General features: G+C 53.1%; 1 protein-coding gene across 1 annotated transcript; it reads left to right on the forward strand.

The window, feature by feature from the left end:
- Window positions 1–784: 784 nt before the first annotated feature.
- Window positions 785–15095, forward strand: OTX1 (orthodenticle homeobox 1). The gene is given in 5 exon segments (XM_060257599.1): window positions 785–934; window positions 3067–3218; window positions 14249–14470; window positions 14473–14874; window positions 14877–15095. Coding segments are annotated over 5 exon segments (1092 nt in total). The 5' UTR covers window positions 785–837.
- The last annotated feature ends 1823 nt before the right edge of the window (window positions 15096–16918 follow it).

The following is a 16918-nucleotide window of genomic DNA, read 5'->3' on the forward strand; positions in this document are numbered from 1 at the left end:
GATTCTCTAGTTTCGTTTTATTTTGCCCGCTGTCCGCCATGTTGAGATCATTCTCAAGAACCTTTGGGGAGGGGGGTGGTCCTTAAAAGAAAAAAGCGACCCTTCAGGAGTGATGTAAACATTTCTTTTTCCTTAAAAAAAAAAAAAAACACCTTCAGTTTGCAAAATCGCCCGTCTTCGAACCCCTCCGCTTCCCCCAACCGTTCCGAGAGGAAGTTCGGTGGCTTCTAGAGTTGGTGGTTCGGTTGCAAATCCGGATTGTGCTGCAAATCGCGAATGCGAACATTTCCAGCCCTGAATCTGGGTCCTGGGGCAAAGTTGTCTCTCCCCCCCCCCCCCCCCGACCCTCGAATCCTGCCTCGTTTTCTATCACCCCAGAGTCTCTCTTCTGGTTGTCGGAGGGTGTTGTGTCCTTGTTGGTTTCCATTTTGGAACTGACCAATGTTGGCGCTGGGTTGGGGAAATTGGGGAGGGGTGGGAGGAGGAGGAGGAGGCGAGGGGAAGAACCCGGGCAGCTTGGGCCTTGCCTACCAGCCACTGACGTCTGTCTTCTTCTTCTTCTTCTTCTTCTCTGTTGTGTGTTGTGTGTTTGTGTGTGCATGTGTGTGTTTTTCTCCTGTAGGGCGCTGTGACGGAGACTCCTGCCCCGGGGATTGCCATCCAACGTCGCTTTTGGAGGAATCTGTGATTGTTTTGAAAACGAAACCAAACGAAAGGGGGAAGGGGAAAAACCCCAAACGAATTTGAAGAGACCGCCTCTTGCTTTTTTCCCCTTCTTTTTTCTTCTTTCCGATTCCACGATTTGGATAAATTGGGACCATCTTTCCAGCTTTTAGCATGATGTCTTACCTCAAACAGCCCCCGTACGGCATGAACGGGCTGGGGCTAGCCGGACCGGCCATGGATCTTCTGCACCCTTCGGTGGGGTATCCGGGTGAGCAACTCCTTTCTCTTTCCCACCTCCTAGCTCTTATTTATTTCTTTTGGGGCTGAGGCTACTGTGGGAGAATTTTTCTTCCAATCCCTACCGCATGAGCCATTGGTAGGAGATCTGATCCTTCCTGTTATTGTATAAGCAGCCCCATTGAATCAGGGCGCGGGGTTGAGGGGGGTGGCTTCGCTTTACAGGGTTCCCCTAACGAAAAGGGACCAGAAGACTCCATTCTGGAAGTTGTAGTAGAAGCATCTTCTAAGGCCGAAGAGAAAACTCCGGCAGCGGCTTGAGGAGGGCCTTTAAAAATGGCAGCAGCTGGGGGGAAAAAAAACACAAACTTTTTTTGTTCCTTGGTTTTAATCCAGACAGAAATTCTCCCCTCGGTGGAGAGCGGGTGGTAGACCTTCTATTCGGAAGTAAATCTTGCGGGTTTTCATAGATTTTGGAAACCCAACTCTCCATAACTTCCTATTAAACCTTTTGGGATTCCCCAAACTGAACTTGCAACAGGTTGTTGTTGTTTGTTGTTGTTTAAAGTAAGGTGGTCGTTGTTTTTTAATGCAAGGCCTTGAATTTAGGTTTAGGGCATCAACGGTGACGAATGGGAAAGGAATGGGACTGTATAGAAATGGGGCTGTATACAGATTAAAGAATCGGAGAGGAATGGGACTGTATACAGATTAAAGAATCGGAGAGGAATGGGACTGTATACAGATTAAAGAATCGGAGAGGAATGGGACTGTATACAGATTAAAGAATCGGAGAGGAATGGGACTGTATACAGATTAAAGAATCGGAGAGGAATGGGAATCGAATGGGACTGTATACAGATTAAAGAATCGGAGACGCCGCGATTCTCCCGACCCCACTTTTTTCTCCCTTTTCTCGAAACGATGTTTTTTCTTTATTGTGTTAGTAGATGAGGGTTTAATTGAAGGGCTAATAAAGCAACCAGGATCTTTTGGCACTAAACTCCCGGCCTACTTCTGTCACCTGACCCGGGAACCCATTCGGCTCTTTTCTCATTCTACCCAGTCTCTTTGTTTTTTGGGGCCTCTACTAGTTATTTTTGGGTCTGGTTTTTTTTTTTTTTAGAGACTTTATTCTCTCTGCGCTTCTGCCCAATACATTCGCGTATTTATTTTCCCACTGCTTCAGGTAGTAAGAAGCGAAACCCAGATTTCCTCTGGGAGAATTAAGACAATCGACGCTAGTTTTTTTAAAAAAATTTGGTAACCTCGCTGGACGACCCAGTAAAACCTGAATCGGTGGGATTTCCGGAGGTCCCTGAAGTCCTACGGGCCTTTCAAGGAGTCTGACGCCTCGGTCCCCAAGTCTGTTGAGCAGACCTCTTTTTGAGCAGACCTCCTCTTTCCCCCGGCTTCGTTCCGTTGACCCTGCAAGGGGTTTTATTTCGATATCCCGGCCCTAAACCGACCCTTGAGCGCATTTATCGTAAGGCCCACCGAATTCGGTGGAGCTGGGGCCGCAGGCCTGGGGCGTAAAAGCCTTAACTTTCAACCGGTTTCCCCGGCAAAACCCTGGCCGCTTCCCTCCGTCTCAAAAGACTTCAGAGGACTTCGGTGTGGCACCGCAATTCCCAGCAAAACGACCCGGGGGTAAAACGATCGACCGAAACGCAGGGACTCCAGCCCGGAGGGGAACCTGTCTCCAAAGCGCTCCGCGGCCTGCCCGTTCCACTGACGGCTTTTCTCCCCCTCCAAAAAAATTCTGCCGAGGCTGACCCAAGAGGCCTGGGAGGTCGAGGGCGGGCGGGTCCCAGGTCCACCTCCTCGGCCGATTCTCTGGTTTGTCTTTTGCCTTTCCCGCTTGGAGCGCCGCGGTGGTTTGGTGGTTTTCAGTTCGGGGCGGAGGGTGGGGAGAAAGAAAAAAAAAATTCCGATCTCGCTCTCCCCCCCCCCTCTTTGGGGACCCTCTGGGAGAGCAGGGCTGCGATCCCACCCCCTCACTTTCGATCCACTTTCCCACTGGATTTTGCCGGTCCACGGGAAAGTGCGTCGAAAGGCCATGACTGAGCGCGCGCGATCGCAGCCCGGGATTCGGAGCCGGAGCCTCGCAAGCCTCGACCGACTCCTCTTTCCCCCCTCTCCTCTCTCCTCCTCCGGCCGCAGCCACCCCTCGGAAGCAGCGGCGCGAACGCACCACCTTCACCCGCTCGCAGCTGGACGTGCTGGAGGCGCTCTTCGCCAAGACCCGCTACCCCGACATCTTCATGCGCGAAGAAGTGGCGCTCAAGATCAACCTCCCGGAGTCCAGAGTCCAGGTGAGGGAGCGGGAGGCCGAAGGGGGCGGGCAGGAGGGTTTGGGGGTTTTTTTTCCCTTGGGGGATTGGGGATACCTTGTGGGGGACGGGACGGTCAGACTTTGGCTCGTGGCTGAGCAGAGCAATTTGGCTGGGAAGCCAGCCGAAGCGCCTTCCCCCCCCAGTCCTCGAGGCGGCTAGCAAAAACCCACATAAAGGACCCAGCCTCTGCTCAGGCGACCGGCTGAGATTTGGGGGAACTGTTCCCCTTCCGAGCTGCTTCGCCGCTGGCCCGATCTGGCCCCCGAATCGGGTACCAGAGACCCTTCTCTTGGGTCTCCACGCTGGGACGCTGATCCTTAAAAAATAAAAACAGGGACTAACTGATTTTGGGACTCGGTCCGGCGGGCCCGATCCGTTGAAAGTCGGCTCTCCTGGATTTCTGCGCCGTCGGGGCCTAGAAGCCTCTCGGGAATGAGTCTGGCTGGATTTTGGGATTTACTCCGGCGCTACAACATTGACGCTGCCTTCTACTGAATCAGACCCTCGGTCCATCGAAGTCAGTCTTGTCTACTCAGACTGGCAGCGGCTCTCCAGGGTCTCAAGCTGAGGTTTTTCGCGCATATTTGCCTGGACCCTTATGAGTTGGAAATGCCCGGGATTGAACTTGGGACTTTCTGCTTACCAAGCAGATGCTCTACCACCGAGCCACCTTCCCTCCCCTGTGTTACATTTTTTCCCTCCCCCCCCCCCCCCAATCAGATTATGCTTAATTAGTTCTCACCTGTCCTCTTGATTTCAGGGCATGGGGCCTAGCTTAAGACGCCCCTAATTTAACACACTTTCGCTTCTGAGAGAGTTTCCATTTCATTCCAGTAAAAGTATAGAAAACGCAGGACACTAAACAGTGCACTTTCAACGCCCTTCCCAGCTGGGTTTTGCCATTTCACAGCAGTAAAATCCAGTTGGAAAGTGCATCGATTCGTGTGTGACGGCAGCCTATATAGGGCACTTTCACACATGCTAAAGAATACCATTTCAATCCACTTTAGCAACTGTTGGCAAGCAGATTCTGTCACTCCACGCCAAAAAATCCAGTCGCAAAGTGCATTAAAAGTGGATTGAAAGTGCATTATTTAGCGTGGGTGAAAGCTCCCTATAACTGAAAAAGCAGATTAGCGCCTTAACCCGGAAGGATCCTGAATTTGTTTACAGAGGGATCCTGAATATGTCGCAGGGATCCTGAATATGTTTGCTCAGGCTGGGATTTTCCTCTCTAGTTGGCCCAAATTACTGCCTTATATGGAAGTAAAAATCCCACGGATTTCTAGCACAACCGATATGTACCTTCACTCTTCCAGTACACAGAAGTTTTGTGTGCTAAACTGCCCTTCCGATTGCCGCTTCAGAGAAACTGCGATCACACCATAGATAAGGCACTTTCGCTCCTCTTTCAATGTACTTTCCAACTGGCTTTTGCCGGTTCCAAGTAGTCAAATCAAGTGAATCGAAAGTGCATGATTGAGAATGTGTGATCGCAGCCGGTTCTGACTTCAGCACAAGACCCAAAGTCGTCTTTTTGGGGGATCTTAAATCCTGAACCCAAGTCGCCTTTTACTTGGAAGTGAGCCACACTGAAACCGATCGGGTTTCTTCCCAAATAAAGTAGGAGTCGTGTCACCTTTTTAAGGCCAACGAAGTTTTTATTCAGAATGTAAGCTTTCGTACGCACGCATGCTTCTTCAGAGGAGGGGTTAGGGAGGTGCATGCATACGAAAGCTTACAATCTGGATAAAACTTTAGAACAAAGCTGGAGTCAAGTTCACCTTTGGTCTTAAAGGTGACTTGACTCCTACTTTGTCCCGTTGCTTCAGACCAACACGGCTGCCCACTTGGATGGATAAAACTTTGTTGGTCTTCAAGGTGTCTCTTGACTCCTGCTTCGTTCTACCGCTTGGGACCAACACGGCTGCCCACGTTGGATCTGTTCCCAAATAAATGCGGGCAGAATTACTCTTTTCACAACGGATAAATTTGGGTTCTTTCTCTGCTCTCCCCTCCCCCCCACACACCCCGCCCCCCACCCCAAGTTCGGCCAAACTTCTTCCGGCTTTGTTGAATTGGCTTTCCAACTCCTACCAAACTTAACCCGTCGACTTTGCTCTCTGGGCAACGGATGTTTGATTCTCTTCTCTGCGCAGCTGTAAATGTGTAAGATTGTAGGTCATTGGAGGAAGGGAAATGAGTAGGAGCAGCCATCTCGTCCTACATCAGTAGAAGGAAATATTCCTTTTTTTTTTTTAAATGCAGTTTTAGCTCAGATTTCCGACCCGCTGAGAGAAGCATAAAGGGGAAGGCTCTGTTGTAGGGTTTATTTTGCACCCTCTGCAAAGGAAAGGAAAGGAAAAGAAAGGTTCCCTGTACAAGCACCAGTCGTTTCCGACTCTGGAGTGATGTTCACGGCAGACTTTTTGCGGGGGCGGTTTGCCATTGCCTCCCCCAGTCCTCTACACCTTACCCCCCAGCAAGCTGGGGACTCATTTGACCCACCTCGGAAGGATGGAAGGCGGAGTCAACCTGGAGCCGGCTACCTGAAAACCCGGCTTCCGCCGGGGATCGAACTCAGGTCGTGAGAAGAGCTTAGGACTGCAGCGCTGCAGCTTTAACACTCTGCGCCACAGGGGCTTTCAGCAACACAAACCCAGACCCCAGAATCAAAACGACCCGCAGTTATCAGAAGGCTAAATACACACTTTATAACAGATTAGGCTTTATTAAACTCCCAAGTTTCTCCTTTAGACAGAAGGCTTAAAATAGAGGCAGAACAGCTTGGAAACTTCCGTACAACAGCCTCTACCCCCTCTCTCCCAGGTCCTCTTCCTTCTCCAAGGTCTTGGTGGTGTAACCAGAGGAGTCGGATAAAGCACTGCTAATTTGCCGCGTCTGCAGCTACTGTAAGGTTTAAAAAAAAAAGAGGAAAAGTGGAGACGCTCGGTGTCAGGGAGCGGAGGAGAGCCGTCTCCATTTTGACAGGTGTAGACAGGTGAGCGAATAGGGGAAGGAGAGACTCAGGGGGGGTGCGTTTTGGCGCCCAGACTTGGGCCTGTTCGGAACTTGCAGGTCCGCCCCAAGCCCGGCTGGATCTCCTGCGTGGCCTGGGACCCATCGACCTCCTTTTTGCAGGTAGATCCAGGTGGCCAGCCGCGTCGTTCTGGAGCAGTTGAACAAAGCAGGAGTCAAGCGTCACCTTTAAGACCGACAAAAGTTTTATTCGGGATGGAAGTTTTCCTGCGCTCGAAGCACCTTTCTCCAGACAAGAGGATGGATGGAATGGCAAGCGGTCCTAAATAGGCTTTATATTTAAATATAAATATAAATTTAAATAAATATATTTTATATTTAAATATCATTTAAACAGATCTAGTTAGGACCGCTTGCCATTCCATACGATTGTCTGAGGAAGGGTCTTTGGAGCACACGAAAGCTTCCATCCTGAATAAAACTTCATTGGGCTTAAAGGTGAAACTTGACTCCTGCTTTGTTCCACTTCTTTGGCAGGATATGTTTGCTCAGGAGGTTCTTGGGGTCGGGTGGAGAGCTTTGGGGGAACACGACAAGCTCGGGGTGGGGGCTGTGGAGCCGTGGTAGAGGTTCCGCTCGGCACCCCAAAAGACCTCAAGTTCAATCCCCGGCATCTCCAGCTAAATGGATTAGGCGGTTGGCAATGTTCCCTCTAAGCTGCAGAGTTTTGTGAGCAAAAATTCTGCTTTGTGAGCTACTGGTATTAAAATTGTGAGCTACTGGCATTAAAGTTGCGAGCTACTGCATAAATTAGTGCGCTCTGGGGTCATCCTTCCTGAGTTAAGGCAAAAATGTGGGAGCTGGAGGCTAAGAATCTGTGAGCTAGCTCACACTCACTCAGCTTAAAGGGAACCCGGATGGTAGGCAGTGTCTGAGAGCAGCCAGCCCCAGTACGCGACTGGGGTTGGACTAGATGACCCTGAGCGGTCCCTTCCAACTCTATGCATTCTATGACCTTGATGCCCAAGGCAGGTTCTTGAGGACTAGAAAGAGGAAAGGAAAAGGAAAGGTCCCCTGTGCAAGCGCCAGCCGTTTCTGACTCTGGGGTGACGTTGCTTTCACGTTTTCACGGCAGACTTTTTTATGGGGTGGTTTGCCATTGCCTTCCCCAGTCATCTACGCTTTCCCCCCCAGCAAGCTGAGTCAACCTCGAGCTGGCTACCTGAAAACCCAGCTTCCGCCGGGGATCGAACTCAGGTCCTGAGCAGAGCTTAGGACTGCAGTACTGCAGCTTTAACACTCTGCGCCACGGGCCTCTTGAAAGACTAGAAAGAGAGGGGGGTTCAAACCTTGGGGATGGGCGAGAAGAGGTTAGAGACGACCTCCAGGAATTGTGGAATTGGGAAGGCGTCGACATCTGGAAAAGGCAAGACAGCCAACCTGCTCTCCAGAGCGATTAAAAACACAGCCACACCTCGCCTTGGCGAGCCGAGAGCCCTTTCCTAGACGATGAACCGCCCGCACCCGCTTTTTCGAGGGTCATTTCCGAGCCTTCCAGTTTCCCTCCCTGGGGAGCACTGAGGCAATAATACAGAGGGCGAAATTCAGGGCGAGCCAGAAACTGGAACACAGGACCCGCCGAAGCGTGAGCTGCGGAAAGCAAGCCGGGGAGAAAAGTTGACCAGTCCGACTTCCTAAACCGATCTCAAAAGTTCTTTCTCTCTTCTCTCGCCCTGTTCTGAACCTTCCTCGCGCGCCTCTTGGGATATAGATTTTTAAACTGTTCTGGCAGGGCTCTCCACTTCGCGTGTGAAGAAGTTATATAACTCCGGGGAGCCGGAATTATATAACTCGCGTTTGGAGCAGAGGCCCACCGGGACCTCTCGGAGAGCGTAAGGCCAGAAGAAGAAATGTCTGGGGTTTATTTCTTCCGGGGTGGGGGTGGGGAGCCCGTTCCTTCCCAAATCTTCCCCAAGCGGTGCCAAATCTTTCAGAGGACTGCTACAACAGAGCGCCCTGCGGTTCTCTCCCCTCGCCTCCTACCTGAAGCAAAAGGAAGTCGTATGCAACATAGTTGTATACGAGATACAAGAAGTAAAAGGAAGTAATACGCAAGACAGTTGTTTTGGCCCTGTTGGCCAAACCAGCAACAAAACAAAGTTGGAGTCCAGAGTCCGAGCTCTCTGCTCACGACCTGAGTTCGATCCCAGCGGAAGCTGGTTCAGGTAGCCGGCTCCAGGTTGTCTCGGCCTCCCATCCTTCCGAGGTCCCCAGCTTGCTGGGGGGGGGGGGGGGCGGGGAGTGTGGATGACTGCGGGAGGCAGTGGCGAACCACCCCAGAAAAAGTCTGCCGTGAAAACGTTGTGAAAGCGACGTCCCCCCAGAGTTGAAAACGACTATTGCACAGGGGATTGCACCTTTTACCTTTATAAGCTTTTGTGTGCATGCACACTTCTCCAGAGACCTGAAGAGCAAAGTTGGAGAGTCCAGTGTGGCACCTTTCAGACCAATAAAGTTTAATTCTGGGTATACGCTTTCTTGTGCGTGCATAATTCTTCGGTTACATTTGCTACAAGTGTGCGTGCGACAGGAAAGCTTGGGCCCAGAATTAAACTTCCTTGGTCTTAAAGGTACCGCTGGACTCAAACTTGGTTCCAATGCCCAAAGGCTGCAATCACACCCACTAAATAATGCACTTTTAATCCAATTTCCATGCACTTCTCAACTGGGTTTTGCCAGTTCAGGCAGTAAAATCCCGTTGGGAAGTGGGTTGAAAGTGCATTATGTAGCGTGCGTGATCCTCGCCAAAGAGTTCTAGGACCAGTTGAGTTGACTTTCTCAACTGGAAGGGACTCTCTCGCCAGCATCGCAGCCCGGGAGGGCGGGCAGCTCCTCTGAGCTCTGGGAAACCAATCGAGATGCGGCGCAGATAATTTGAGCACATTTGGGCCTTGCCAGACGCGCAGGCGAGGCGAGAGGAGCCCGGGTGGGCGGCTGCGCAGTGTGACACGGGCTTGGGAGTCCTTTGAAGAACCGGTGTGACCCAGAGCGCGCATAATGCAATTGGGTGGCGCCGGGATTGCGCGCCCTTTGGCAGAGAGGAGACGATGGTTCGTCGATTAGACCTGGCTTGCGTTTCCCCTCCGCCCCGCGGAAAGGAAAGGAAAGGCGGTGGAAACCCCCAGGTTTCTCTAGAGTGGATGGGTGGAAGAGGCGATTTCGCTTAAGAATTAGGGGGGGGGGGACGGGTGAGATTTGGGGAGTTCTTTAGGGAGTTTGTTGGAAAGCAAGAGCCAGGCGGGCAGCCGTGTTGGTCTGAAGCTGTAGGAACAAAGCAGGAGTCAAGTGGCACCGTTAAGACCAACAAAAGTTGTATTCGGGATGGGGAGCTTTCTTGTGCTGGAAGCGCCACACCAGACAAAAGTATGGAATGGCCAAGCAGTCCTAAATATAGAGAGAAGTGGGCAGTGAGTTAGCATGCAGAGTCATGGAGATGTATTTTTTTTAGCAGATGAAAAGAGTCACCGGTTGGGGGGTCTGGTGTTTGTGAGTGGGTGTTAACTGGGCTGAAACAACAACAGTTACGCCGGAATAGCAGATCGATGTCCATGTACTAAACCCATTAGGTATCCTGGGTATGAAATGCAATAAATGAATGTTGTCAAGTCAGCTGTGGGTATAAAATGAGGGCATAGGTTTCTCAGAGGGTTGATTTAAATATGTAACACACATATAGGCCTCATTCTAGTTTGCCATTCGAAGAAAGGATGCATTAAAATCTAGTGGAAGATGAGTTAGTATATGTCACATTTATGCTGGAATATATACTATATATATAGTATATATTCCAGCATAAATGTCACATATATATATATATATATATATATATATATATATATATATATATATATATATATATATATATATATATATATATATATATATATATATATATATATATATATATATATATATATATATAATTGGAACATATACTACAACATATAGCATATGTTGGAAAGTAAGTTATGCACATTTCAGATATTAAAGAGTAACAGATATTGTTTACTAGGAAAAACAGGTTATGATGTATTGTAGCTCACAACCGGTTAGGAGCTATCTCTGGTAACCAGTGTTCCCTCTAAACTGCAAAGTCTTGTGAGCTAAAATTCTACTTTGCAAGACGTGGGTATTAAAGTTGTGAGCTGCTGGCGTAAAAGGTGTGAGCCACTGCATAAATTATCGCGCTCTGGGGGTCAGTTTTCCCGAGCCAAGGCAAGGTTGGACTACTGTAATGCCCTCTACATGGGGCTGCCCCTGTGCCCAACGCGGAAGTTTCAGCTAGTGCAGAATGCCGCCACCCGGCTGTTATTAGGGCTCCCCAGGTGGGAGCACATTCAGCCGGGACTCCGGGGACTGCACTGGCTGCCAATAATATACCAGGTTCGGTACAAGGTGCTGGTTATTACCTTTAAAGCCCTATATGGCCTAGGACCTGCTTACCTTAGGGACCGCCTCTCCCCCACATGTTCCCCAGAGAGTGCTTAGATCTGGTTCTCAAAATCTACTAACAATCCCCAGGCTGAAGGCCCGTCTGAAGTCAACCAGGGACAGGGCCTTTTCGATTACAGCCCCCTGCTGGTGGAACCAGCTACCGGAAGAGGTGAGGGCCCTGCGGGACCTTGGGCAGTTTCCGCAGGGCCTGTAAGACAGTCCGCTTCCGGTTGGCATATAACTGACCGGTTCCTGAAAAACCCCAAAGGAAGGTTGTAGGATAGCACAATGATAGATCGTTTCCTTGTTTTCTTGTTTTAACTGCTGTAAACTATTTAATGTATCTTAATATTCATTAATCTTATTGTTAGAATTTTATGTTGTGAGCGCCCTGAGCCTCCTCGGTGGGGAGGGCGGGATAGAAATCGAATAAAATGAAATGAAAATGAAATGTGTGAGCTGAGGGCTAAAAAATCTGTGAGCTAGCTCACACTAACTCAGCTTAGAGGGAACACCGCTTGTAACCCCGGGAAAGAACAGCCTGAGATGTAAACACTGTGTTGGTCAGTTGGCATCTTGTGTGTGGGATTTCTTGGATCTCATATGCCAGGTGGATTTACTTCTTCCTGCCCCAAAGGTCTCTGGGAAGAAGAAGAAGGCAGGAAACAAAGAGTTGTAAAATAGCCATGTAACTGATAGGACACAGAGAGCTATGTAGAATGCTAAAGTTTTCTTTTCTTTTCATCCACCCAAGTCCCAGTGCCTTACCTGGTGTTTTAAGCTAGTAAACTTTATTTCTTTTGATAAGCAACGGCCTTTGACTCCTTTATGCCAGCTTCTCACCTCTAATTTAAACGAATGCCCCAACAGAATTACTTGGAAACTCTTTCAAATGGGGAGGGGGGATCTTTCTGGTCTGGAAGAATTATGTTTTATCACTATTTGGGTATAAATAGTGTCTAGTTAGATGTAGTTGCTTATTTATATGTAAATAATAACATCGAATTAATTTCCCCCAACCTGAAAGTTCTCTTCCCCCCCCCCCCCCCCCCACACCCAAATCTGAGAGAGTTTCCAATCTGGAGTAAGGAAAATATAAAGTAAGTTTCAAAGGAGGCAAAAGAACTTTTGTTTACCGATCTTGTGTTGAAATGTCTGGTTGGTGGCTTTCCCCTCTTTCAGTTTCTCAGCAGGGGAATGCTATTTCTTACCTGGCCTGGATTCATTTCTTACCTGTCCTGAATTCAGTTTACTCCTCTCCTGCCTCCGTGTTTTCCAGGTAGTTAGGTTAGGTAGATGTGTGTGGCTTTATCCCATAAAGTCTTCCAGGTTTTTCTTTTTTGGGGGGAAGGGTGTTAATTAGATGGATAGAAGTGTGTTGCTTTATTCCATAAAGCCTTCCAGATTTTTTTTTTGGGGGGGGGGGGATTAATTATCCACACACGCCCCAAATTTACATCTGCCCAAGTTTGTTCTTTCCCACTAATTATTTATCCAGAACAAAAGACAAAGACGAGGAAGAAAGTTGAACTATCAGCTCCTTGTTGGTCTCTTTAAGACACAGACTTTTAAAAATAATAATCATAATAATAACCTTTCTTAGAAGCCTGAAAGGAATTAGGAAAATGGGAGGCGTTGGACAGCAACGGCTACGGATAGTTCCTGATTTAGCCTAGAAGCATACAGGGGGAAGGGGTCACCGCGAGGCCATCTAGCCCAACCCCCCAGCTCAGTGCTGGATCAGCCTACAGCGCCACTAGCAAGTTCTGGTCCAGCCAGGGAGGGGGTTAGCCCCCTATGCAGCCGATTCCCACTTACTTTGCAACCTGGGAAAGGCGAAGAGGGGAGGGAGAAGCGAGGCGCTTGAGGAAACCTCGGTGTCGGGTTTTGCGGTGCGGTTTTGGGGGGATGGCGAGAGGCGGTCCTCCGGGGAGCTGCGGGGACCTCGGAGGGGGGCAGCCGGTGCGGAAGGGGAACGGCGGCGAGACCACTCGCGTCCCGCCGCGCCATTGGCTGCGGCCTCCATGTGGCCGTCCATACCTTTCGACTGGTCCCAAACTGGGTGAATGTTAGCAGTGGGAAAGAGGAAAGAAGGGCAGCGGGGTTATTTTGAAAGCCAGGGCTGGGGGCTAAAGTGGAGGGACTCCCCCCCCCCACACCACTTTGAAACAGATGTGAGCCCGCGGTTCTGATATAACGAGGGGGCAGTGCTCGGTTCGGTCCCAGTTTGCCGGATTTGGGTAGCCGCTGCGGTTTTCCCGGGTCCCCCTTTCCCCTAACAAGGCTTAGGGGAGAGAATTCCCAAGAGGAGGGCGCGCGCACGAGGCCGGCGTTTAATCTCTCAAGGGCCGGGGGAGAAGGAGGCCGCTTTGGAAAAGGCCCCGCTAAGTGTCCTATTGAAAGGGGGCCCGGTCCAGACCCGGGCTGCAGTTAATGGCTTCTCCTTTCCACAGGCTGGGAAGGCGGGGAAGGTAACTCGAGTGGTTTTTCTTTTTTGCCCCCCCACCGGCGCAAGGTGTTCGCGCGAAATGCTTCTAAAGCCCTTTGATCTTGGAAAGCGGGGGGGGGGGGAGGGAAGGAGAGGGGGCGCTGATGCGTCTCTCCCTGCGGGGAGCGCCCGGGGCTTTCTCGCCGCCCGCAGCGGACCTCCGCCTCCCCTTTTTTTTGTTCCTGTTTTGCAAGGAGGGGGGGGGGGTCAGGTCGCGGAAGGGCGGAAGCTGAACTTTGCGCAAGACTTGGAGAGGGAGAGACCCCACCCTCGCACCTGAAAGGCCCCGCTGGGTTTCAAGGATTTGCGCCCCCCGGAGAGTCCAAACCCTCTCCAAATCTCGTCGGTCTTCCGGTCCTTTTTCCGGCAATCCTTGCGGGGTTTTTTTCCGGGTGCGGGTAGACTCCGGTCCTTCTGCGAAAAGAGAGCTCCCCAAAAGGAACCCCGCGGCAGCGACCCTGGCCAAAGGGCGCACCGGGCCAAAGCTGCGTTGGCGCAGGGAGCGAAGCCAGGCGAACCCGATCTGAGATTCCGGGCGCGTAAAAGCGCACGGAGAGGGTCCCCCCGGGCAGCCCTGCCTCCCCTGCGGGTTTCGGGGGTGGCTCCGTGAGGAATTTGCGCACGGTTTGGTGTGGAGTTAGGGGCCTGGGAGGACCTGGGGAACGTTGTTTGGGGTGGGGGGGGGAGCTTGACTGCCCGGTGGGCAGCGCTGCAGCACCCGTGCTGGATCGCCGAGGGGCTGAGCTGGAACGGGGCGCAGGGAATTTTCAGCGCCACGCAAAGGACGGGTGGACGGTTATGGGCGCAGCGCCCTGGGTTCCTTGCGCAAAGAGGCCGGGGTGGGCCAGTCTGGTGGCATCGCCCCCCCTCCCCCCCCGCCGCGGGAAAGGGAGCAGGACAGAGAGCCCTCCCAATGGATCTCGTTTTCTGGGCCTCTCCGCTTGCCTGTTGGGCCGGTGGCAAGAGGGAGGGCCGCTGCCCCGGTGGACGTGACCGGGGGACTGACGGGCCGCTGTTTCTTTTTCTTCCCGTCCCTGCCCCGCTGCAGGTGTGGTTCAAGAACCGTCGGGCCAAGTGCCGGCAGCAGCAGCAGAGCGGCGCCGGCGGCGCCAAGAGCCGGCCGGCCAAGAAGAAGGCGTCGCCGGCGCGGGAGAGCTCCGGCTCGGAGAGCAGCGGCCAGTTCACGCCGCCCGCCGTCTCCAGCTCGGCGTCTTCGTCTTCCTCGTCGTCCAACTCGTCGGGCTCGGCGGCGCCGGCCCTGAGCAACCCGGGGGCGGCGGCGGAGGAGGAGGAGCGGCCTCGGGGGCTTCTTCGTCCTCGGCCGGCGGGCTGAGCGGCGCCCCCGCCGCCGTGGCCGCCTCGTCCATCTGGAGCCCGGCTTCCATCTCTCCCGGGGCGGTGCCCGAGCCCCTGGCGCCCGCGGGCGCCGCCTCCTGCATGCAGCGGGCGGCGGCGGGCGCCTCCACGGCCTCCTACCCCATGTCTTACGGGCAGGGCGGAGGCTACGGGCAGGGCTACCCGGCGCCCCCGCCGCCCTCCTCCTCCTACTTCGGCGGCGTCGATTGCGGCTCCTACTTGCCCATGCACTCCCACCACCCGCACGCCCACCAGCTCAGCCCCATGGCGCCCTCCTCCATGGCCGGCGCCCACCCGCACGCCCCCCCACCCGCTCGGCCAGGGCCAGCTCCGGCCACCACCACCACCACCATCACCACCACCACCACCCCCAGCCGGGGGGCTACGGGGGCGCCGGCCTGGCCTTCAACTCCGCCGACTGCTTGGACTACAAGGAGCCCGGCGCAGCAGCCTCCGCCGCCTCCTGGAAGCTCAACTTCAACTCCCCGGACTGCCTGGATTACAAAGACCAGGCCTCCTGGCGCTTCCAGGTCCTGTGAGCTGGGGGGGATGCAGCTCGGCCGGAGAGGGGGATGAGCAAGGGCGGCGGACGCCCCCCACCCCCCAACCTCCCCTTCCGCCTCCTCCTTTCCTTCCCGCGAGGGGCTTCTGGACAGTCTACTCCCCCCCTCCCCAGGGGGGTGCGCCTCTGGGGAACCGAACGCGCGCAAGAGAAAGGACCGAGAGCGCCCCCCCCCCCAGCGCGTCTTCTGTCAGCAACCAGGTGGCGGAAACGCTGCTGGATCGGGCCCTGCCTGCCTCTCTCGCTGCTGCTGTGATCCACGCACCACGCTCGCCGCCTCGCCGCCGCCTCAGCCCAAGTCCCGGTGTGTTTATTTATTTTGTTTTTGTTTGTTTGTTTGCTCCACGGGATGAGCTACTACCTTCCACCGCCGGGTCGAAAGCCAAACAGAAGAGGACCTGAACTCCAGATTGCCTTCTTCTCCTCGCCCTCGCCCAGTTGTTTCTCTCTCCCTCCTCGACCGGGCCACTACCTCCTCCTCCCCTCAGCCGAGCTCTGTCCTGCGTCCCCCGGGGGAAGACAACGGAGAGGAAGCGCCGCCTCGGCTGCTGCAAGATTTGTGTGTGTGTGCGCGCGCGTGTGTGTATAGCTCTTAATTCTCTCATCCCCCGTGGAGAGTTGGTCCTCTCCCTCGCCCCCCCCCCCAGTAATCTCTATAGGATTGTATTACAGATTTAAAAAAAAAAACCGAAAGGAAAGCGGCAGGAATTGTGTATATAGTGTATTGTTCCAGCGCTCCCCTGTCCCCTCCCCCTTTTTAAAGTTTTAGTTGCTACGTTGAGGTGAAGGTGAACTCTGGTCTCGAACCTGTGGCGCGGGTGCTGGATTAAACCCACCCTTTCCCCTCCCCTCGCTCTCCAAACTCCCACCTGAGCCCAGTTCTCCCTCCTCCTCCTTTCCTCGTGTTCGTTGGAAGAGGGGAGAGACGTGCCCTCTCTCCAGTGCAGACATGGGAGCCATTGGGAAGAGAGGGGAGGGAGAAAAGGGGAGTACCTGAAGCTGCCTTCTACTGAGTCAGACCCTCGGCCCATCAAAATCAGTATCGTCTACTCCGACTGGCAGCGGCTCTCCAGGTTCTCAGCGGAGGTTTTTCAGGCCTACCTGCCTGGACCCTTTTTTTAGTTGGAGATGCCGGGGATTGAACCTGGGACCTTCTGCTTAGCAAAGCAGATGCTCTACCACTGAGCCACCGTCCCTCCCTAAAGTCAGTATCATCTACTCAGACTGGCAGCGGCTCTCCAGGGTCTCAAGCTGAAGTTTTGCCCACCTGCTTGCCTGGACCCTTTTGAGTTGGAGATGCCGGGGATCGAACCTGGGACCTTCTGCTTCCCAAGCAGGTGCTCTACCGCTGAGCCACCGTCCCTCCCCAAATATGAAGCTGCCTTCTACTGAATCAGACCCTGGGGCCATCGAAGTCAGTATTGTCTACTCAGACTGGCAGCGGCTCTTCCTTTTAGTTGGAGATGCCGGGGATCGAACCTGGGACTTTCTGCTTGCCCCTCCTACCACGGAGCACGGGGGGGGGGCGGGGGCGGAGATCGCAAGGCGCCAAGGGAAGGGGGGGGGGATCCTGCCGTCTTCTGCCGTGCCTTTCCGCGCGTCCCAGCCCCCAAGATCCTGTGGTTTTTTTTAATTCCGGGGAAGGGCCAAAGGGGGAGAGGACGACGCCGCAAAGTCGACGGTTTTGCGCCCTGGAGCGGCCCGTGCCCCTGTTGCAAGTTGAAAAGGCGAAGCGCGCCCCCCCCTCTCCTTTTATCTACATATCCCTCTAATAAAATCCAAGCGAATAAAAGGCCCCTT

This window comes from Heteronotia binoei, chromosome 1 (genome assembly GCF_032191835.1).
Source record: "Heteronotia binoei isolate CCM8104 ecotype False Entrance Well chromosome 1, APGP_CSIRO_Hbin_v1, whole genome shotgun sequence".
NCBI lineage: Eukaryota > Metazoa > Chordata > Lepidosauria > Squamata > Gekkonidae > Heteronotia > Heteronotia binoei.